General features: G+C 39.9%; 1 protein-coding gene across 4 annotated transcripts in view; it reads right to left on the bottom strand.

The window, feature by feature from the left end:
- ERAP1 (endoplasmic reticulum aminopeptidase 1) overlaps positions 1 to 23891 on the bottom strand; it is a 42695-nt gene that overhangs the window by 2673 nt on the left and 16131 nt on the right. For all 4 annotated transcript variants that reach the window (XM_072736699.1, XM_072736698.1, XM_025992856.2 and 1 more), the window contains 13 exons: positions 23719 to 23873; positions 23267 to 23380; positions 21542 to 21673; positions 17853 to 17984; positions 17631 to 17702; positions 15902 to 16056; positions 9755 to 9834; positions 9048 to 9231; positions 7589 to 7745; positions 5772 to 5956; positions 4725 to 4886; positions 4111 to 4251; positions 3472 to 3553 (listed from right to left, as the gene is read on the bottom strand). In XM_072736699.1, the coding sequence (XP_072592800.1) occupies positions 3472 to 3553; positions 4111 to 4251; positions 4725 to 4886; positions 5772 to 5956; positions 7589 to 7745; positions 9048 to 9231; positions 9755 to 9834; positions 15902 to 16056; positions 17631 to 17702; positions 17853 to 17984; positions 21542 to 21673; positions 23267 to 23380; positions 23719 to 23873 (1751 nt within the window). The remainder of the gene's footprint in view (positions 1 to 3471; positions 3554 to 4110; positions 4252 to 4724; positions 4887 to 5771; positions 5957 to 7588; positions 7746 to 9047; positions 9232 to 9754; positions 9835 to 15901; positions 16057 to 17630; positions 17703 to 17852; positions 17985 to 21541; positions 21674 to 23266; positions 23381 to 23718; positions 23874 to 23891) is intronic.

The raw sequence follows: 23891 nt of genomic DNA, 5'->3' as shown, positions 1-23891 counted from the left end.
TTCAGGGTTGTTCTAAAATTGTATCCCAAGACAACTTTTCAATGAGCTAAAGGCCTGTCTTCCTGCTGTACAACCTACAGAACATGGACCTCATGGTCCTGCCCTCGCTCTAGCTCAGCCCACTGTTCCGTACTCTCAGACTCAAGATTAATATTCAGTTCAGGGGATCCCTGGGTGGCACAGCGGTTTAGCGCCTGCCTTTGGCCCAGGGCGCGATCCTAGAGACCCGGGATCGAATCCCACATCGGGCTCCTGGTGCATGGAGCCTGCTTCTCCCTCTGCCTGTGTCTCTGCCTCTCTCTCTCCCTCTCTCTGTGACTATCATAAGTAAATAAAAAAAAATTTAAAAAAAAAAAAATATTCAGTTCAAACAACTGTGGGCACTTTTCAGCAATCCAATCACCATAATTTTACTTAAGTGTTTAATTATTAAATAATTTAAGAAGTTTCAAATTATTTAAAAAAATCTAGAAGGAGCCCTTCATGACGGTACCACTTAAAAACAAAAACCTGTAAGAGCTAGAACTAAGCCAACTGATAAGCCTCACCCTCAAACTTTTCCTGACCCCAAATTCTCTCTCCTATGTTCATCTACCTTGGGATATGCAGCATCTCAATGGAGCATTGGATTCAAACCTGCCTCCTTGAGAATGTTTTCAGTGCAATAAGCAGTGTGATATAGAGGTATTAAAAAAAAAAACACCACATTTTCATCCTACTAACTTGTTTGACCCTTTGTAAATGATTTAACTTCTCTGGGACTCTGTTTCCCTATTTTTAAATTAAGAACATGCTCTCCCTTGCAGAGCCCTGGTGAGGACATGGGTTCTGCACTTTATCCATATAACTTCCAGCATGTACCAGGGACTCCATCTCATCTACTGATTTGTGAACCTTTACTCTGGCACGTACTCATCCCTCTGGCTTAATTACTGTGCTAGACACTGAGGAGGAGGCGAGGGATCAGGCAAGCCCCCGTCCTCATAGAGCTTATGCTCTACCTGGGAAGACAACAAACAGTAAAGTACAGTTACTGTATATATACTACTGTGGGGGGCAGCTGGGTGGCTCAGTGGTTGAGCATCTGCCTTCAGCTCAGGGCAAGATCCCTGGGGTCCTGGGATCGAGTCCCACATCGGACTCCCCACAAGGAGCCTGCTTCTCTTTCTGCCTCTCTGTGTCTTAGGAAGAAATAAAATCTTAAAAAAAAAAAAATATATATATATATATATATGTTATTTAATAAAATAAAATAGAAATTTAAAAAATATATATATTTATGCCATTGTGGACAAAATACAGAGGCAATGAGAGTGGGGCGGGGGTAGCCTGCTTTAGACAGGGTAGTATGGGAATGTGACATGGGACCTGGGACCTCTGAATGATAAAACAAGCCCTTGTACTGCCAAGTTTGGGAAAGAGAAAGCCAGGCAGAGGTAAGTTTAGAGGCTTGGAGATGGGAGAACACCTTCTTGTCCAGGAGCAGGAGGCAGCTGAGTGGCTCAAGGGTTGCATGACCATGACACACAACAATGTGTGATAATTGGCTGGAGACATGGCCCAGTCAGCATAGTCTTGTGTACATAGGAAGGAAAGTTCTGGAATTTATTCCAAGATAAACAGGTACGGTTTCAAGGAGGGGTCAGTCATGGGCTGATTTTCAGTTTTAAGTGTGGAAAATGGCTTGGTGTTGGCAAAGGGGGAAGCCATGCAGACGGCTATCACCATAGGCCAGGCAAGGGCTGAGAAGGGCCTGGGGTGGGGTAAAAGCAGACAAGGGACAGATACGGTACAGATGCTGGAAGCCAAGCCACCAAGACTCTGGGATGAACTGGATGTGAGGCCAGGAAGGGTAGACTGACTCCTACATTTTCCCTGTCTGGAGGACGCTCTCCTTTCTGAGGACATCCCAGCCTCCTTCATTTCCATGCCTCAGGCCTTTTGCACCTGATGTTTCCTCCGCCCACAACAGACACCTACATTTCCTTCAGTCTCTACTCAGAACTCTCCTGACCTCGCCTCATTCATCTTCAGAGTTTATGTCTGTCTGACACAGCAGCTGCCTGTCTTCGATCAATTTGTAACTGATTCTCTCGGTGGAGTTGAAGCTCTGTGAAGGCAAGGGCTTGTCTACTCTGTTCATGGTCATAGCCCCAGAATCTAAAAGCACGTCAGCCTTATAGTAAAAGTGAGAGGTCTCTAAAGAATCAATGAAAAAACAAATGAACAAGCAAGTAGCTGAATGAAATGGTCTGTTGCAACAGATCCGGTTTATGGACAGCTGTCTACTCATAGACCATGACTGGTCTTCATCACACAGAATTGCTCTCTGTAGACCTCACTAGAGGTCAATCTTTAATCATCATGTGCAACTTTACAACCCTAAATAAAAACTAGAGAGAAGGTAAGGGATGTGACATTTCTTTTGCATTTTCAAAGCATTCTCCCTGTATCAAGCTCTATCATGGTACAACCAGACTATACAATGGAACTGTTCCTAAAAAGATTGGTATTAGGTTCTCAGTTTTTGTCTGTTGCAACCTTTTTTTAAAGATTTTTTATTTATTCATGAGACAGACAGAGAGGCAGAGGGAGAAGCAGGCTCCCTGTGGGAAGCCCGATGCAGGACTTGATCCCAGGACCCTAGGATCATGACCTGAGCCAAAGGCAGACACTCAACCACTGAGCCACCCAGGTGCCCCTATTTTTAAAGCCATGTAAAATCTGTCCTACAACTTTAGAAAACATTGTTATAAAAGGGACACCACACAACAATGAACCAGACATCAAATTCCTCAAAGTTGAAGACTGAAAGTCTGATTTTGTGGAAAACTTGTATGTTCCATGGTTCCCTCTTACTAGATAATGAGAATAACTCAGTGTTTTTTTTCATTTTTTTTTTCTAGACTGCTAGGAAGCAGTGGTCCATTTAGGGTACAATTGCAATAAACTATCCTCAGCATAAATCCCTTACATAGATACCTCTTTCTGTCAAGTATGCAGCTTTTTAAAAATTCAGCATTTCTTTTATATATGGACCTTGTACGGTTGCGTAAAATTCTTTCTGAAAGGACACCACATATAAGAAAGTAACAGAAAACCCTGAATCCAGAGAACAGAGAACCAAGATTCCAGACCTGCCTCCTCCACAAGAGGTGGATGATCACATAGGTCATTTGTACCTGTGATGGTCACTTTTAATATCCTACAAACAGATTAAATGTCTCCAGTAATTTTTTTAAGCCCTAAAACATGCAATGGCAGAGCTAAGACTTCTTTACGTGTTGAGGAAAAGGCATAGTTTTCAACAGTTTATCTGTAACTGATTTTGGTTGATGTCCAAACACCACGGCATCCAAAACAGACATCTAACAGGTGACAAAATCCATCCCTACCTCTTCAGACCCTTACTTGGTCTACCCCCCTATTTATTAGCTAATTGTCACTTAAATTTAATAAACTTTTGTTTACCTCCTCAAGCCGTGCTCTTGTGGAGAACTGATTTGTTGTTCCTATTACCATAGAGGTTAGGGAAGATGAGCCAAGTTCAAACCTGGAGATGGAAATTGTCAAGATGTATCATAAAATATTTATTCATTCGACATGTGTTTTTAAGTGCCTTCTATATGATACAGCATTTAACTAAAAACTGCTTAGGCATGAAAAATGTATAACGTGATACCTACCCTCCCAATGTGCTAAGATATAGTTAGGTGTAAAAACTAAATACACTAACCACTGAACAAAAGATCTAGTACCCAAACGTAAGTGGTAGAGGCTTGCTCCAAGAGCTAGCTAAGGGCAGGTCCAAGCAAGTCCAAGTACTAACCCATGGTGTAAGCTGAACTGTGAACAGGAGGGCTTCATGTAGGCCCGTGGGTATGGAAAAGGATTGTTCCAGATGGACTGGAATACTTGACTCTTCAGATGCATTAGTTAGAAAATCTAAAACAAATTTAGTGCTAAGAATAATTTTTTAAGGACCTCTACGTGCTATCTTCAATCAAAAAAAATCCATTTAGACTACCACTATTGTTTTACAAACAAAGCTAAAATACAGGCAGGTTAATGGACTTTTCTAGTCATAGCACAATTTCTGGCACTACTTACTTTTGTATAAGTTTATCCCAATTTTCCCTCAGAAACTTCCAGGCCAATGGATATCCCACCGGGTTCCTGCCAACAGTTCTAAGAATATGTGGAAACTCTTGAAGTTTTATTACGTCTCCCTTAAAACTTTCATCTAGTAGCCTAGAATGATTAAGAGAAAATGTTAACAATGAAGAGCCCCTGGAAAAGTTATGAATTACTTCAATAAAATAAGGTGTGAAAGAAAAAAGTCAATCTGTCAATAATAAAGACAAGATAAATAGGTGACTAGAGCACTCATCAAGTTGCTATAGGTACATAATAAAAACACTGAAATAGTGTTTACAACACCAATTCCCCTATAATCTGTTCATAAGAGAAAATAGGTAAGAAAGGCCTATCTGGTATGTATTTCTAAATGCGTTAAAGACACACAATATGCATTCCTTTAAATATTTTTCTAACACCTGCTTCTAATTAATTACTGTACTCATTAGATGGATGCCCACTTGAATAAAATGTTCCCAGCAGAAAAGGCAATTCCAGGCCAGGGCCAAGAGAAGAAGAAGAGATGTCAGAAGGATCTGAGCTCATTTAACTCCTCTTGGCCACGTGAACACGAATTAATTACTCACCACTGAAGCTTTTCCTCATCTTGGCTAACACAGAGGGCAACTTCAATGTTATTTTTCTCAGTATTAGACAAAGAGGACTGATATTTTCTATAAAGAAAATCCCATCCTTCCGGGTTCTGGACCCCAACAGCAAACACTGCCAAGGTCACATCGCTGGGAAGGCTGTGGAAAAGAAGGGACCTGGTGAGAGTCTGGGAGACAGGAAGTGTGTTTGGATGTATAGTGGTGACCAGTTACAAACTCATAAACTGCCCCAGTGATCAGAGCAACATGCCTGGAAATATCAACAAAAAACCTCTTTCCTTCAGTTAGAGTTTATAAAAGAGGCACAAGAAAGTATCTACAAAGTATTAGGTTTCAAGTACCCTTCTCAAAAACAATGTGAACAGCCTCTTTGATCAATACCTACGTATCTAACATACTTTAATGATGCTGGAGGACGGAAGATGACCACGTCTTAAGCCAAAAGAAAGAAACTCCAACTAGACTCAAGATGTAATCCATGAACAAAAGTCAACGAATCAACAGGATCACTGTTTGGAAGTATTTCTTTAAATGGAACCATGTATATTGTTGGCCTAATATTTCCTAGAGAGATTTGAGCCACAAATATAAAAGTCCAAGAATAAATTCCAAATACAGGAAAATCCTACATAGCTTAGGACAGTATCAACAACTACTATACACACCTTATAAGGGACTTTGGATGCCCAAAGAAACTATTACTATGGCACGCACTGCCTCCGTCCCCATCCAGGACGGTTGTTTCAGTTCTGATCCTTGCCTCTATTAAATGGGAATTATCCTAATCCTATTTTAACTCTCTAGATATTTGACTTTTATAGATAGAAGTTCCCACCCGGCATTTCTTAAAACAGAAAGTTGAGAGATACACAGACCAATCGTAAAAAGCAATTTACTTTCCCCAAAAATACAGCAGAGCAGGCTTGTCTATACTTGTTTTTTCTTCCAACATTTAACACTGATGATCTAAAACAGAAATTATATCCTTCATGTGAACTAGCTGGTTGTTCAGTAAGCACAGACCTCAAATTTCCATCGGATTCCTTCCACTCTCTGAAATAGGCTTCTGCCCTCTGCACACAGGGCCGATACTTGCGCACACAGGCGAGGAGAAGGAGCTGGCTCCGCAGCATTCGCTCTGTCACTGAGCCCTCATCTGTCCATGTCTGATTATCAATGAGGTCCCTCAGCAGCCTGATGAGAAAGGCCTGCGGGAAAGCCACATGTGTCACCAGTTCCATCCCCAGCCATCTAGTGTTTCTACAAGCCTATACACCCCCAGGAGATGGGGGTTAATTTTTAAAGCTTAATCCAACTCCTATTTTTAAAACCATGTAATTTTTTTATTTTTAAATATTTTATTTATTTATTCATAAGAGACACAGTGAGAGAGGCAGAGATACAGGCAGAGGGAGAAGCAGGCTCCATGCAGGGAGCCCGACGTGGGACTCGACTCCAGGACCCCGGGATATCAACCTGAGCCAGAGGCAGATACGCAGCCACTGAGCCAGCCAGGTGCCCCCCAAAAACATGTAATTCTGTTTATTTTTAGTTATAAAAGGGGTCAAAACCAAGAAGTAATGATTTTACTATTTTGCGGAACAATCTTTTAGTAAATATACCTTCATTTAAAAATCACCATGAATTGCCAACTTTTGAAACTAAGCTTACAGGATTAAATTCTGAGAGCAAATTTTACAACAGGACTTTGTAACATTTTGCTAAAAAGAACCATTTCGTGCCTCATCCTCAAGTATCTGCATCATGGAGTATCTTAAGAGTAACCATCAAAATGATGGTCAGTAACCATTCACCGGTCAGAATGGCTAAACTGAACAGGTTAGCAAATAAACGACAGATGTTGGTGAGGATGCGGAGAAAGGGGAACCCTCTTACACTACTGGTGTGAATGCAAGCTGGTGCAGCCACTCTGGAAAACAGTATGGAGATTCCTCAAAAAAGTTAAAAAGAGAGCTAGCCTACGACCCAGCCATTGTACTACTGGGTATTTATCCCAAGGATACAGAAAGAGTGATTCAAAGGGGCACTTGGACCCCAGTGTTTATAGCAGCAACGTCCACACTCGCAAAGATACGGAAAGAGCCCAGATATTCTCCACAGATGGACAAAAAAGATGTGGTATATATACACAATGGACTATTACACAACCATCAAAAAGAATGAAATCTTGCCCATTTGCAATGATTTAGATGGAACTAAAGGGTAAGATGCTGAGCAAAAAGCCAGAGAAAGACAAATACCATATGATTTCACTCATACGTGGAATTTAAGAAACAAAACAGATGAACATAGGGGAAGGGAAGGAAAAAGAAGATAAAAACAGAGAGGCAAACCATAAGAGACTCTTAACTACAGGAAACAAACTGAAGGTTGCTGGCGGGGAGTGATGTAATGAGCACGGGGGTCACTGGGTGGTGGGCATTAAGGAGGGCACGTGATGTAATGAGCACGGGGGGGCGGGGTTATATGCAACTGACGAATCACTACATTCTACTCCTGAAACTAATGCACTATATGTTAACTTGAACAAAATAAAATAAAAGTTAAATAGTAACTGTCAAAAGACAGAAGTAAAGATGAAATAAAGGATTTGCACAAAGAAGGGAATAACAAATCTGTAAAATTTAAGTACAGATTCTTGTGCTGGGTCTTAGTGTCAGAATATCTTTGCTATTTAATCCAAATACTGAGTTAACTTTGATGTTTTTTTAATATATATGAAGACGTACATGTATACCCAATGGGAAGGATGCTTTCCCACCCCCACACAAAAAAAGCAAACCAGTTACGTAGCCACTCAAGTCAGTAAAGGCTTCTACCTTGAACTGATTTTCCACTTCATTCATATCTCTTTTCTCCATCAACTTATACATAGGGATCAGCTCGTTCAAACCCTGGAACACCGGCATAATTTCCGTTTCATGTTTCAAGTACAGGGTTAAATCCAAGGCTTTTTCAATTGAGAGTTTTCCATTGCTGGTCAAGAAACACCATGGTTAACAGTATAAAACAACAACAACCAGGAAATCAACTTGTTTTGAAAACTATTTTAATCCTCCAACAAGCATTCAATCAGATACAAATGCTCCCTTATTAATAGTGACTTTTATATAAGTATCTTTTCTTCCACACATAACACTGGCTTATTTACCACTGCGCAGGAAGTTTCTTGACTAGTAATGGAGCCAATGCTAACTTGGGGTAAAGACAAAACGGAACAGGTCAGCATCTTTCCCCCTAAGAAACAACAAAATGTGTGTTCAACTTCTAGAGAGAGATGGTCATTTTTATCAAAAATCAGTAATCTTGGTCAGAGAGACTGCCACTCCGTCAAAAGTCTGAGGGTCTGGATTAAACCCATTCTTGTCCCCATTTCAAAAACAAAGTGACTACAGATAAAAACCCTTCATTATGGAGCACAGGTGTTCAAAGTCTCAGTGGCAGGGCATATGCTAAGTACAAAACCCTCCAAGAATTAAGCGATAATATTACGGAGGGAAATAGTCTCAGGTAGGCAGAAACAGCTAGATAAAGCACTCCTGTCTACCTTCCATTGCTACTTGCCACCTTAAGAGGCCCAGCCAATAAAGAACTCAACATTTAGAACAAAGGGACATGGGAAACGAGAAGTATAGAATCCTTGCTTCCCACCTGGGTGACTCTCCTTGGAGTCCTGCCTAAATACTGAAGTGTGACTTTCAGGGGCACCACACTTCCTCAAAAACCATTGTCCTAAGGCAAAAAAAATAATCAGAGCAAACATGGTCCTCAACAACTCGAAGATCATTTGGTTGGGCCACATTTTTAAGTTATATTTCATAAAGCTTCTATGATGTTTAGGTATCCAGTTTGAGGAGTGCGGGGAGAAATCCTTTAATCCAAGAGACAAAATGCAAACAACTTGGTACTGAGCCACAGTGTCTTCTAAGAAGGCTTCAAAAATGTGAAAGACCCAGCAGGGCCAGAGAAGCTGCGGGATAAGTCTTTAGGGAAAGGGGCTTGTCACTATGTTAGTCTCTTGGTTTTCTATACTTTGGCATCAATCTGCTAAGTTGTTAGTAAAATTAAAACACAGATTACTTCTGTTACCTTACTCTGCAGACCTAGACATGTGGTTAATCACTAAAAGCAACCTTGGATTATAAAAAGAATTAAGGGAAAAACACCGTACAGCTCCTTATTAGCAAGCCATCATTTTCATCTTCAGAAATCCAGTGTTTGAATGCTAACAGCAGCTGCTTTCAGAAACAAACCGAGCCCCTGAGGAGTCTGTATTACCTGACAAGCTGAAATGCATTGTTAATGAGACTGGCCCGGTCATTGCTGCTGATTGTCGTGTGCGCCCCTTTTAAAAGAGCGGTCAAAGAATCCCATCCATCATCCTCATAATGCACAATGTAATAGCCATTCATTCCAACATTAAATTTGATCCATTCTACCTCTTCGGGGAGGATGAGCACATCTAGAACAAATAAAATAAATCACAGCTCCATTTTCTCTCTTGACTGATGAAAGCTTTTCTGATCAGAGAATGGACAAAGAAACTAAAGGCAAGTCTAATATTGAACGATTTTAATACTGAAATGAGTTTCATATTGAACACATTTCTTTTAGAAACCAGAAAAGTCCATTCCAATAGGCACAGGTCAGCACTAGCTTTAGACACCTATTTTTTGAGATTTATAGATCTATGAGGGGAATGCAGTCAATTGCAGGCCCTACATATGATTTAATCCAGCCATGTGTAACCAAGGGGGAATTTTCACTAGCAATCGCTTCTTCTTGCCATTATATAATTCAACTGCTTTAATCTCTATTTTGAAAGGTCTATCTTCACTAGAAAGCGGAAGCCAAGAATTTGCTGAATATGAAGGTTGACTTAATCCTTCTCTTTTAACCAAGATACATAGTAAAACAAACTTACTAAGTCTTACACATTTCCATTTTCTTCTTGACTTAACCCAGTCACTTCTGCAATACGTTACCTGTTTTTGTCTTCAGCAAAAATCTTTGGACTGAGTCTGATTTGCTGGTAATGAAGGTCAATGGAACATGCCACAGGTCCCTTAAAGAAAGAACAGATTATTTGTTGAATCAATTCAACAAACAATTGTTAAATTATCTATCGTACACCAGACGCCAGCTAGTTTAAAAGATGGCACCAAAACGAGCATAGGCACGAAGTCAAAACATCACCAGCCCATTTTCCAGCTTTGCAAGGGATGCCGGGTCAGGCACGACTCATTCTTCTTGGACTTCTTCAGCATAGCTAGGAATTTGGGCTCGCTCCAGTGAACCCCGGCATCCTTTGCAGAGGTTGGCTGACTGGAGCTTAGAGGTTCTCCCTTAAAAACCATGACCACTATAAATGGCACATATTGACATCATGTGACTCCCAAATCATTTATTATGAATATAATATCCCTTCAGCGGAATTCCTTCCCATGATGCACAACCCAAATCTCATCATGAGTAAACAGCAGGAAATAAAAACTGGAGAGCAGTCTATTCAAAGAACCAGCCTGTAATCTTCAAAAATGCCAAGGGCAAGAAAGAAAAAAAGTTGAGGCATTTTTTTAGGAAAAAAAAAAAACTAAAAAAAAAAACAAAACTATACTAACTGAACATGTGTGACAATACAATAGGAGCTATACTGAATCCTGAACCAGATTTTTTTTTTTCCTCTTGCTGTAAAGATATTATTAGGACAACTGGAAAAGCTGAAATCACCAGTCAGAATGGCTAAAGATATTATTTTGAACTCTCAGGTAAAGATATTATTAGGACAACTGGAAAAGTTGAAATCAAGTTTGAGGATCAAAGTAGTCTATCAATTTCATTTCATAATTTTGATAATTATACTGTACTTAGTAAGTGAACGTTCTTTTTTTATGGAAATATCACACTGAGCTATGTCAGGGTACAGGATATCATGTTCCCAATGTATTTGCAGGTAAAAGAATTATATGCTACTGTGTATCCAGGAGGGCAGCTTAAGACTACACTAAACTCACCTCCTATGGATACACCAAGTCTATACCTACATATAGAGCAATTCCTTCTGAAAAAAAATTGAGGGCTGATAAATAGCTTCTACACAACAAATGATAGAGGGACCGCACAGAGAAGGAGAGACAGAGACAGGTAACAACAGGAAGCCCATCCCAACACACCCCCCACCCAACCCCCCTCCCCCCACTGCCCCGGACATGATAAATGAATATCAATTTAAAGGACAACTAGATTGTAAGTGAAGGACATCCACTGACTAACTCTAAAGCATACACCCAACAGTGTGGAATCTGCTAGAACTCTCTGCAGTCCTAGGCACCGGTGAGCACCACTGTTTACAGGGCCAGCTGCCTACGGCTATGCCAGCAACCCCAAGGCCCCCCGCCCACGCCAGCTCCAGTCATCCTGCCAGGATGGCCCCAGCAGAGTATGCTAGGACCCACTCGGGCCCCAGCTATCCTACCATGGCAGCCTTAGTGCAGGACAGCCCAGGACGCTACAGACTGCACCTGTTTCCACTCCAACTCTAGACACCCTACCAGGGCAGCATCTCCTCCAGCTCCAGCAGTTTCTCCAGAGTGGCCCAGGGAAAGAACGCCCCAGAACTTCCCAGTCCATGCACACTCCAGCTCCTACCGTCCCACTAGGGCAGCTCCAGCACAGAGTATTTGGGAACCCTGGGCCCATACCCACTCCAGCTCTAGCCATCTCACCAGGACAGCCTTGGTGCAGTTTGCCCTAAGACACTTCCCCCATCCAACTCCAGCTTCAGCTGGGGAGCCAAAGCTACAGGCACGTGCAACCCACACAGGGGATGTTCCCACAGCCGGTCAGGACAAGTGGCTCTTCTACCTAATTTGCAGAAGTAGACATATGAAGTCAAACAAACCAAGGGATACAGAGGATTATATTCCCAACAGAAGAAAATGAAAAAATTCCAGAAAAAAACCCTAACGAAATAGCTAAGTAATTTACCTGAGAGTTCAAAATAATGTCATAAAGATGTTCCCTGAACTAAGAATGGAAAAATACAACAATTTCAATAAATAACTAGAAAAAACAACTACCAAACAGAAGTCACAGATGTGAATAATAAATGAAAAATACAATATAAGCAATCAGCAGCAAATTAGAGGATATAGAACAGGTTAATAATCTGGAAGATAGAATAGTGGATATCACCCAATCAAAATGGCAAGTAGAAAAATAATTATAAATGAGAGCAATATAGAAGGGACCTCTGGTTACAACATCAAGTGACAAACATTCACATTATAGTGGTCACAGAAGGAAAAGAGGGAAGAAAGGGGTAGAAAACTTAAATAACAGTTGAAAACTTCACTAACATGGGGAAAGAAATAAACATCCAGTTCCAAAAAGCACAGAAACCCCCAAACAAGAGGAATATAAAGAGATTCACATCAAGACATACTACAATTACAATATCAACCATTAAAGAAAAATCTTAAAGGCAGTAAAAGAAAAAGTCACATACAAGAGAGACCCTAAGACTATCAGCTGATTTTTCAGCAGAAAATTTGCAGACCAGAAAGGAGTAGCAGAATATATTTAAAGTGCTGAAAGGGAAAAACTTAAAACTGAGAATAACCTACCCCGCAAGGTTATTATTCAGAACAGAAGGAAAAAGATATAGAGCTTCCAGTACAAGCAAAAGATAAAGGAGTTCATGACCACAATCCAGCCTTACAGGAAATATTAAGGAATCTTAAGAGAAAAAGAAAAGACCACAATTAGAAATAAGAAAAACTATAAGCCAATATCTCTCATGAATATAGATGCAAAAATCCCCAACAAAGTATTAGCAAATTGAATCCAACAATACATCAAAAAAAAAATCATACACCACAATCAAGCCAGATTTATTCCCAGGATGCAAAAATGGTTCAATATTCACACACACATACACAAATCAACATGATAGGTCACATCAATAAGAAAAAGGATAAACCGTGTTATCATTTCAATAGATGCAGAAAAAGCAATGGACAAAGTATGACATCCCCTCATGATAAAAAAAAAAAAAGACCCTCTAGAAAATAGATCTAAAGGGAACATACCTCAACATAATAAAGGCCTTATATGCTATATAACCCACAACCAACATCATACTCCATGATGAAACACTGAGAGCTTTTCCCCTAAGGTCAGGAACAAGAGAGAGCTGTCCACACTCACCACTTTTAATCAACACAGTACTGTTAAGTCCTAGCCACAGCCATTAGACAACATAATAAAAGGCATCCAAATTAGTAAGGAAGAAACAAAACTCTCTTTATTTGCAGATGATACAATAGAAATACATAGAAAACCCGGAGCTGATAAAAACTACAAGAACTGATAAATAAATCTACTGAAGTCACAGCGTACAGAAATCAATGTACAGAAATCTGTTGCATTCCTACACACTAATAATGAAACAGCAGAATGTGAAATTAAGAAAACAATCTCATTTACAATGGCAGCAGACACAATAAAATATCTAGGAATAAACTAAACCTAACAGGTGAAAGACTTGTACTCTGAAAACTATAAAACACTGATGAGAGAAATTCAAGACTATGCAAAGAAACGGAAAGACATTCCATGCTCATGGAATGTTAGAACTAATACTGTTAAAGTGTCTACGGCATGAAAGGTGAACTATAAATTTCATGCCAATTCTTAGCAGAATACCAACAGCATTTGTTAGAGCTCCAATGAACAATTCTAAAATGTGTATGGAACCACAGAAGACCTCAAATAGCTAAAACAATCTTAAAAAAGAAAAACTTTCTTTTGAGGTGTTGAGGTATCACGACACTGGACTTTAAGTTTTATTACAAAATGGTAGTAATTAAAACAGTATGATACTGGCATAAGAAGAAACACATAGATCAACAGGACAGAATAGAAATCCCAGAAATAAATCCATGATCACATGCTTAATTAATCTTTGACAAAAGAGGAAGGAGTAATAGGAAAAAGTCTCCTCAACCAGTGGTGTTGGCAAACTGGACAGCTCCGTGCAAAAGAACATGGGACCACTTTCCTTCACCACACACAAAAACAAACTTAATATGAATTAAAGACCTAAGCGTGAGACCTGAAACTATAAACATCCCTGAAGAGAGCACAGACAGTAATTTCGCTGACATTGCCACCGTAACATTTTTCTAGACATGTCTCCCGAAGCCAGGGACATAAAACCAAAAATGAACTATTGGTACTACTTCAAAATAAAATGCTTCTGCACAGCAAAGGAAACAACCAACAAAACTAAAATACAACCTATGGAATGAGTGACGAAATTTGCAAATGACATATCCACTAAAGAGTTAGTATCCAAAGTGTATAGAACTTATTAAAACTCAACACTCAAAAAAACAAATAAGCCAATTAAAAAATGGACAGAAGCCATGAATAGTCATTTCTCTGAAGATGACAGCCAGATGGCCAACGGACACATGAAAAGATGCTCAACATCACTCATCATCAGGGAAATACACATCAAAACTACAATGAGATATCACCTCACACCTGTCAGAATGGCTACCATCAAAAATACAAGAAACAACTGTTATCAAGGATGTAGAGAAAAAGAAAACTTAGTGCTCTCTTGGTGGGAATACAAACGGTGCAGCCACCGTGGAACACAGTATGGAGTACCCTCAAAACATTAAGAGTAGAACTACCCCATGATCCAGCAATCATACTACTGGGTATCTACCCAAGGAATATGAAGACACTAATTCGAAGGGATAAATACCCCACGATGTTTATAGCAGCATTATTTATAAAGCCAAATTATGGAAATAGCCCGCGTTCATCAATAGGTGAATGGATACAGAAGATGTGCTACACACACACACACACACACACACACACACACACACACACACTGGAATATTACTCAGCCATAAAAAAGAATGAAATCTCACCATTTGCAACAAGGGATGGACCTACTGAATATTATGCTAAGTGAAATAAGTCCTACAGATAAAGACAAATACTATATGATTTCACCTATATGTATACTTGAAAAACAAAACAGAAAGGTTCATAAATAAAGGAAGCAAATTGTTGGTAAAGGGGGGTGGTGCAGGGAGGTGAAATAGGTAAAGGAGGTTAAGAGATACAAACTTATAAAGTAAGTAAGTCATGGGATGTAACATACAGCATAAGGAATACGGTCAATAGTCTTGTAATGATTTCCTTTAGTGACAGATGGAAGTGAGACCTATCACTGGCATTTTGCAATGTATAAATATATTGAATCCGTGTGATGTATACCTGAAAGAGGATATTGTAAGTTAATTAAACTTCATTAATATATATATGTGTGCTATATGGAGAGCATGTACAAAGGTATAGAGAGCTCGTTTTTTAACTCTTCTTTTGGATGATACATGGATATACATATACAAACGTTATATTTTAGGTTTTATATACGTATTTTGGTTTTAAAAATTATAGAGGAGAGAAGGGAGGGGAGGGAGGGGCAGAGAGATACTGGAAATGTAGTAAAGAGTTAACATATATGTATATCTGGGTAAAGAACACGTGAGAATTCTTTGTGCTCTTGCAACTTTTGAGTCTGAAATTATTTCAAAATAATTTTTTTTTAAGTATTGTCCATCCAGGGTGAGTCAGGTGCACTATCTCCTTTCCAGTGATGGCCTTCTGAAGTGTTAAAGCTGATGAACAGGTTCCAGGATCTAAATCAGACTTCCAAGAAACAACAGTCTCTCTCAAAATCCCCAGAAATCACCTAAGTGTTTATGCCATCAGTTCCAACCCAAATGCCAGGCACTATAGACATTTCGTGGCCGTGGCTTAGTTCAGAGTTCATTTCTAGTCAGTAAATGGAATTATCATCCTATCAAACGACAAAACATGAGAATGTTTAAACCATCATTATCAGTTATGTTGAGACGAACCAAGGTTTAAGGCCACATTTATCCTTTCAGGAAGATGGTGGTGTGTAACTCAACTCTACAGGATACAGAGATTTGATGGACTATTTTAGTGGTCAAGGTAAAAGCACTCTGAAAAATCAAGTTCCATCCTACAAGGCAGGTGTTCTCTAGGCAACAGCATGAGTTTTCCATCATGAACATTACCCAGTTTCTGAGGTGTCATCAGGTCCCTTCCTGTAGGGCTCCTGCTTCATGTGTACGTTCCTCCCTCTCACTGTGACGGTTACCAGGGGATAGCCTTTCTGCAGCGTCCACGTGTTCATCATGGTTTTTACATCAAGGCCTTCCTGTTGCCAGTGCTGATGGAGACAGAAGGAACCAGCTATAGGACCTCTCGCCCAAGTCTAACAGAGGACCAGGCTTGCGCTCACAGGGCTACTACCTGTTGGCAACCCTCGTGAAGCTTTTCCTCACCCCCTTCCTCTGCTCACCAGGCCCCCCCCCTTTCCCACACTGTGTCCTGCCATGGCATTCCCCTCAGAGCACTGACTGCTTGCCCTTCATTCTCTTCCTCTACATACGCAGGTCACATCTTAAGAGCAGGTACTTTCTGTGGTTCTCCTGGGCACACCTTGGGCTTGGCACACTGCACCGAGCAGACACGTGAGTGAATGGAGGGAGGGCAGGGAGACGAAGTGGCCAGGCTTTCAACAACCATGTAACAACACTGGCTCAGACAACACAAGCAAGGTGGGGGAAAAACTGTTCAGTCAATAGCCTCTACCTCCCAAGTGGTAACATCAAGATGGGCCATACTCAACAGTCATAAACCCAAAAGAGGATATATTCTTTGAAACTCAAAAATCTTCTAAGAATATTTATTTTTTTTAAAAGATTTTATTTATTTATTCATGAGACACACACACACACACACACACACACACACACACACACACACGAGAGAGAGAGAGAGAGAAAGAGAGAGAGAGAGAGAGAGAGGCAGAGACACAGGCAGAGGGAGAAGCAGGCTCCATGCAGGGAGCCTGACGTGGGACTCGATCCCAGGACTCCAGGATCACGCCCTGGACTGAAGGCAGGTGCTAAACCAATAAGCCACCCAGGCTACCCCTAAGAATATTTAAAAGGCAGTAAAAGGATAAAAATACATCACAAAATTATTGTGATGTAACACAATAACACTACATCACTAGCAATTATTGAATAAAGCAGTCTCTAAAAACCAAAAAGCCAGAAAACATGAAAATATGGTGAGTAAAAGTCAGCTGAATCTCCAGACCTGACCTTTAGTGCCTGTGAAAATATTCTTCAAGTCCAGATAATGAGACACGTTATTTTGGGACTCAAATATTATGAATTCTTCGCAGCTTAGCGATTAAAAACATGAATTGGATCTAAAGTCAACCCCCCCCCACTCTGCAGTTTACTGAGCATGTGCTTTCAGATTTCACTTTTCCATCTGTTAAAATAGAAGTACCCTGCACGTTGGACTGGTGCAAGAAGTACAGGAGGTAATAGTGCTTAGCACGTGTCTGACACATAGTAGATGCTCTAGAATGCTCGCTGCCCTGTTTTTTTTTTTTTTTTTTTTTCAAAAATGAAGAGCTTTGGAAAGGACCCACACAGCCTGAGACAGCCCCAGTCCACCACAGAAACAGGTCATTGACATTCACTGCTTTCCAGAGAACGAAGCTAATTAGGACCAGCGATAGGGGCTACCAAAGAATGCTATTCAACTTCCCTGTGGAGACAGCATCCAAGAGAAGTTGTAAAAAGATGGTCAGTCTCCACACAACCTTATGTGGAATAAGATTGATATGATGAGAACCTCAGAGTCTGGCACAGAGGTTTTCTGCAAAGAATACAGAGTTAAAAACCTGGGCTTAGGGGGTCCCACGTAGATGGAAAAACTTACTGATGATGAAGATGAACGTGGGCCCCTAGAGCAAAAGCCATCCATCCTCTCTGTGCCACCTGTAGGGCAAATCTAAAAACCAAACATGTTAGTCTTGGTTCTGTAGAAAACACTCATGATCCCTCTCAGAGGGATTAATAGAGTGCAGAAAACAAAAACAAAAACAAAAACATGGTAATAAGCCCGGCAACCCCAAACAGAGCTCAACAAAACCATACTCACACTTGCCATGCTGTTCCACAGGTCCTCATTTTTTGTGTTTTTGTAGCTATGCTTCAGGAGATACTGGACAATACCACTTTTAAATGCATCGGCACCAAGATAATCCCTTAGCATATTCAGAATACAAGCTCCCTGAAAAGACAACATTAAGTCATTGTTAATTTAATCATCTCCTCTGTCATCACACTTTATCTTGGGAGAGTCCTTTCAACATGCAACTACGGCAATATTTCCAATGTCTAGTGATTTGTGACCCAATTAAAGAAAATGGGTTAAAAAAAAATTTTTTTTTAAAGTAAGTGGGTCAACTTAGATCTGTATAGGGCAGCCCCAGTGGCTCAGCGGTTTAGTGACGCCTTCGGCCCAGGGCATGATCCTGGGGACCCAGGATCAAGTCCCACATCGGGCTCCTTGCATGGAGCCTGCTTCTCCCTCTGCCCGTGTCTCTGCCTCTCTCTCTGTCTCTCATGAATAAATAAATAAAATCTTAAAAAAAAAAAAACAAAACTGAGACCTGTCTAGACAAAGGGTTGAACAGAACGGTCTCTCTTCTTAGGCCCCCAGGGCCATCATTCTCTAACAGCAACCAAGCCTCCCCGCAGGGCAAATTAACATCATTGGCCAGCGCCCATTATTCACAGGTCAGTGGACAGTGGCGCAGAAGCCACACGTGAAGCACCACCTGCCTTCCCACAGCCACTGTGGCCCAGCAGTGGGGACAGGCAGGTAGAAGCAGCGATAGAAGCAGAGGTACCGGTTAAGGGATGGGGGAGCACAGGCAGCCTGGAGCACAGAGGGCAGGAGGAACAAAGGAAAAGGTGGCAGAGAAGGCCTGGTGACCCTACATTCCTGTGTTAAGAGTCTCTCTCCCCCAACTCTTGACCCCCATTACTGTGGATTGTGAACCCCCAAATTCAAATGCCTCCAATGGACAAGTGACATAAATGAGGCAATGCACTCAAGAATAAAGAAAAAAGCTTTCCTATTGACCTTGCTTTTCCCCTCCATCTTTTTTTTAAAATACAACTTCCTTCCCCTGCCCCTTTCCCCTTCTCTTCCACTCACCCCCTAAGCAATCAGGATCCATCATCCCAGAAAGCTCTTCCTACTTCCTTCTCTTCTTAGGAAGCCCCGGTTCTTCCTTTAAGAAGTAATTAGAAAATCTCCCTTTACGGGAGAATTTCTTATGTCCTCTTAAGACCTAGATTGTTCCTTTTTCTCTATAGGGAACGGTGGGGACACCAGACAGGCAAAGCACAGATCCATGAATATCCACATGGAGTACATCACCCTGCCAACAGGATTGGTTTGGGTTTTTTTTTTAAGTGTTTATTGATGTATAATTTAGATGTAACCTATTAGTTCCAGGTGTATAGTGGTTCAATATTTGTATTTACTGTGACCACCACTTACCACATTAAGTCTAGCTAACATCAATTCCCTTGTTTTTATTTTCTTTTGATGTGGACTTTTAAGATTTACTTTTAGCAACTTCCCAGTAGGCAATACAGTAGTATCAACTACAGAACATGCTGTAAATTACAGCCCAGTGACATAATAGTTTTATAAGTAAAAATTTGTACCTTTTGACCCCCTTCTCCCATTTTGCCCATCCCTGCCTCTGACCACTACCACTCTGTTCTGTGCCCAAAATGGAGTGGTTTTTGAAAATACCACATGTAAGTGAAATCTTATGGTATTCGTCTTTGACTATTTCACTTAGTGTAATGCCTTCAAGGTCTATCCACTTTGTCCAAATGGCAAGATTTCATTCTATCTTGAGGGTGAATAATATTCTGTTGTACGTGCATATCACGTTTTTTTTTTAAATCCATTCATTGCTCGGTGGACACAAGTTGTTCCCCTTCCTTGGCTACTTACTATAAATGATGCTACAATGAATTTGAAAGTGTTTATTACCTTTGAATTAGGATTTTTTTCTTCAGATAAATACTCAGAAGTAGAATTGCTAGGTCCTACTGTAGTTTTATTTTTGAGGTCAGTCCTGCATGAAGAGAAACAGAGCTGTCCTACGTGTGCACTCACTACAGAAGCCCTTTTAGGTAGTTGTAGTTTTAATATTGAGGAAACTCCACTTCATTTTCCACTGTGATTGGACTGATTTACATTCCCACCAACGGTGCACAAGGGTGCCTTTTCCTGCACACCCCTGCCAACACTCTTTGTCAGGATAGCTATCCTAAGAGGTGCAAGATGATAGATCACTGTGGTTTTGATTCTCATTTCCTTTATGATTAGTGATGTTGAGCATCTTGTCACATACTTCTTGGCCACTTGTGGGTCTTCCTTGGAAATGTGTCTAATTTAGTTCCTCTGCCAGCATTCAATCAGATTGTTACTGAGCTGTAGGAGTTCTTATCTATGTTGGATATTAACCCTATATCAGACATATGGTTTACAAACATTTCCTCCCATCCTGTAGGTTTGCCTTTCCATTTGCATTATTTCTTCTGCTGTGCAGAAGCATTTCAGTTGGATACATTCCTACTTGTTAATTATTGCTTTTGCTGCTTGCACTTTTGGTGTCCCATACAAAAAATTGTTGCCAAGTCACAGGTCAAGGAGTTTTATCCCTTTATTTGCTTTTAGGAGTTTTATGTTTTTTTGTCTTCAATCAAGTTATTTTCTCCAAGAGGTATACGACAGTGGTCCATTTTCATTCTTTAACACGTGGTGCTGGGAAAGCTGAACAGTCATTAATTGAAGATACTCTCCTTTTCCCATTGTATATTCTTGGCTTCTTTTTCAAACACAAAAAATTGACCATATATGTGTGGGTTTATCTCTGAGCTCTCTAGTCTGTTCCACTGAGATACACCTCTGTATGTCTGTTTTTATCTCCCGTGCACTGCTGATGAAAACATCAAAGAAATACTATTCTGTATATTACATTTAAGATAGCCAAGTACATGGTAAAGGACATTCTCTGCCTTGCTGAAGACAAAAGAAATGGTTGGGAATGGAAAGAGAATTGGAAAAGCAGAACCTTGATCTCATGAAGGAAGAACTAGGACTTTAGCTTCAGCTTGCATTACACCAAGGTAAATACACAGCCCTCTGCCCCCTACCATGTGACCAGGGTGACGAGAATCCTTGTTTTTTCTTTTTCCTTGTCCAGAAAAGCCAGATAAAGATTTTTTTATGTATAATCTCCCATCAAATGTTAGCAACCATTTCCAGTTCTGTTATTAAACACATCGCATAGGACAGTATTTTGCAGTTCAACAATACAAACCATTTTTTTCCACTTTATAAGGCTACTTTTAAAAATAATTAATCTTTATTTAATTTCAATTTGCCAACATATAACACCCAGTACTCATCACATCTGAAGGCAATGAAAGGCAAGCTACAGGAGGCAGGAATGTTTGCCTGATGATACACGATCAAGACCTATTGTTGAATGATAAGAGGCAGAGTTCCTGTAGGCCATCAAGTTTCACTTTATGACAAAGTGGAAAAAAACAACTATAAGATCTTCAGGATTACAAATAAAACTGCAACTTTGGCTCTAAAGAGTTAACTCCAGGCAGCATGGGGCAGCATAGAAGGCATTCAATCTGGTTGTTTTTTAAGAAGGGAAAGCCACCCCACAACCCTATCTATCACCTCTCTACCCAAGTCTATCAGTTTGGTGTCCAAAATGTACCCTTATAATCCATTTTTACCTTTTCATAAGAAACCTCATCAAACATCTCCCGAATCTGAGCAGGATCCTCCACAGCTGTCGACACAGGGTGTGAAGAATTTAATGCATCTACCTCCATCACATCAAAACACTTGCCAAAGAAATAATCATCCTATTGAGACAAAGACAATGTCACTTATGTGATTTCTATTTTAGATAAAAAATATGAAAGGATTAATGTTTGGTCTGGGTTATACTTCAAATTTCTGGCCCAAACTTCTTCCGTATTTACACAGTTTACAAAATAAAATAGCATTGCTGTTGCTAAAGAGCATCCAACAAACAATTTTAGGTGAACATTTTAGATTTTTAGATTTTGTTCATCTTAACTACCTTTTAGAAGACGAGCTTAACTTAAAAACAAAATCATGGGGATCCCTGGGTGGCTCAGAGGTTTAGCACCTGCCTTCAGCCCAGGGCATGATCCTGGAGTCCTGGGATTGAATCCCACATCAGGCTCCTGGCATGGAGTCTGCTTCTGCCTCTGCCTGTGTCTTTGCCTCTCTATCTCTGTCTCTATATCTTTCATGAATAAATAAATAAAATTAAAAAAAAAAAAACATGATGCTTGTAGCCAAACAGTGCCAAACCACGAACTAAAGCGTGTAGTGATTACAACATCACCATCTTATTTTAAAGCAAAGAAAGTTAGATTTAAAACCATGTGGTCAAAAAAAGAAAGAAAAAAGAAAAAATGGAGAACAAACTCCAAGTATAATCTGATTTCTTAGGGCATATTACCCAAAAGAATAACATACACAGATAATCAACTTTATTTTTAAGGGTTATGTGGAAATGGGAAAATATTTATGATCCATCGTAGTGTAATAGTTAGACATTATAACTAAATTATGTGTCCAGGAAGATGAAAATGAGAATATATGCATAAATCAAAATTATAGAGTGAAGGATTGTTTTTTGAGTTTTGTTTCCTTTTATATACAATTTTTTTTATATACAGTTTTCTTTCTTTTTTTTTTTTTTTAACTTTACTGCATGTGGGATGCCTGGGTGGCTCAGTGGTTGAGCGTCTGCCTTTGGCCCAGGGTGTGATCCTGGAGACCCGGGATCAAGTCCCCCATCGGGCTCCCTGCATGGAGCCTGCTTCTCCCTCTGCCTGTGTCTCTGCCTCTCTGTGTATCTCTTATGAATAAATAAATAAAATCTTAAAAAAAAAAAAAGAAAGAAAAGAAAAACTTTACTGCATGTGATTTTCACAAGTTAAACACCAGATTTTTAAGATAAAAATGTAAAGGTTCCAAAGCCTTCAGTTTGTGACTTCGGAGTGTAGGCTCCTATATAAACAAATGTGCAGTTACCTAAAGCAAATAGGATCCTCTTTGAATTGGCAAGTAGGATCCTATTGAAATAATAGCAATCTGTACTTAATAATCCTTCAGCGAGCAACCTGAAGGTTGAGAAAATGAGATGGAACAGACAAGTTGTCATTACTTCTATTTCTCTGATATTAAGTGGGATAAGATTTAACATAATTTCCTACCTCTCACAGATTTGGAAATAAGGAATGCAGTTTGGAAATAAGCCTTTGTGACACCTCTGAAGTTCAGTAGCATTTTGGGAACCCGATTCCTATCTAGACTATCAGGGAGTTAAAATGAATTCGATAATTGAAGATCATTAAGTATTTTCCACTAAAGCTGAATAAAAGGATAGATCAACCTGTTAAAAATAAGTAAATACTTACAACTTTCAGTTCAGGATGAGTCACACTGACAGACACAAACTCCATAAACTTGGCAAAGCCCTCATTTAACCAAAGATCATTCCACCATTCCATGGTAACGAGGTTTCCAAACCACTAAAAGGAAAACAGCAGATTATTCACACATTTCTACAGAGACTGGCTTCTCTACACAGCTATAAACATAAGGCATTCAGGAGGAAAGATTGCACGTGTATGATGTCAGTGTATGAATGACATTTATAGAATATTTCTGCAAAGTAAAAAAAAAGTTTCAATGTAATTTTAAAACATGGCACCTGATGCTTTAAAGAAATTGTTTTTCCTATGGAAAAAAGGCAAAGCAAAAATGAAGCGATCCAACTCGTATGTCAATATGAATAGTCTCTTCTGTCCCATAAAAGCAATCTAGGTGTAGTTTTGCCACAATTTTTTAAAAACAAAATTTTGTGTACCTGGTGGGCGAGTTCATGAGACACTATCAAAGTAATGCCAAGCTTATCTGATGCAGAAGACTTCTCAGCATCAAACAACAGAGCAGATTCTCTGTACGTGGTCAGTCCCCAGTTTTCCATAGCACCACTCTCAAAGTCCGGAATAGCAGCAAGATCTTGGGAACAACACAAAA

The sequence above is a fragment of the Vulpes vulpes genome, chromosome 14, assembly GCF_048418805.1.
Source record: "Vulpes vulpes isolate BD-2025 chromosome 14, VulVul3, whole genome shotgun sequence".
Lineage (NCBI taxonomy): Eukaryota > Metazoa > Chordata > Mammalia > Carnivora > Canidae > Vulpes > Vulpes vulpes.
The sequence above is the reverse complement of the archived record's forward strand: the minus strand, read 5'-3'. Positions and strand labels throughout refer to the sequence as shown.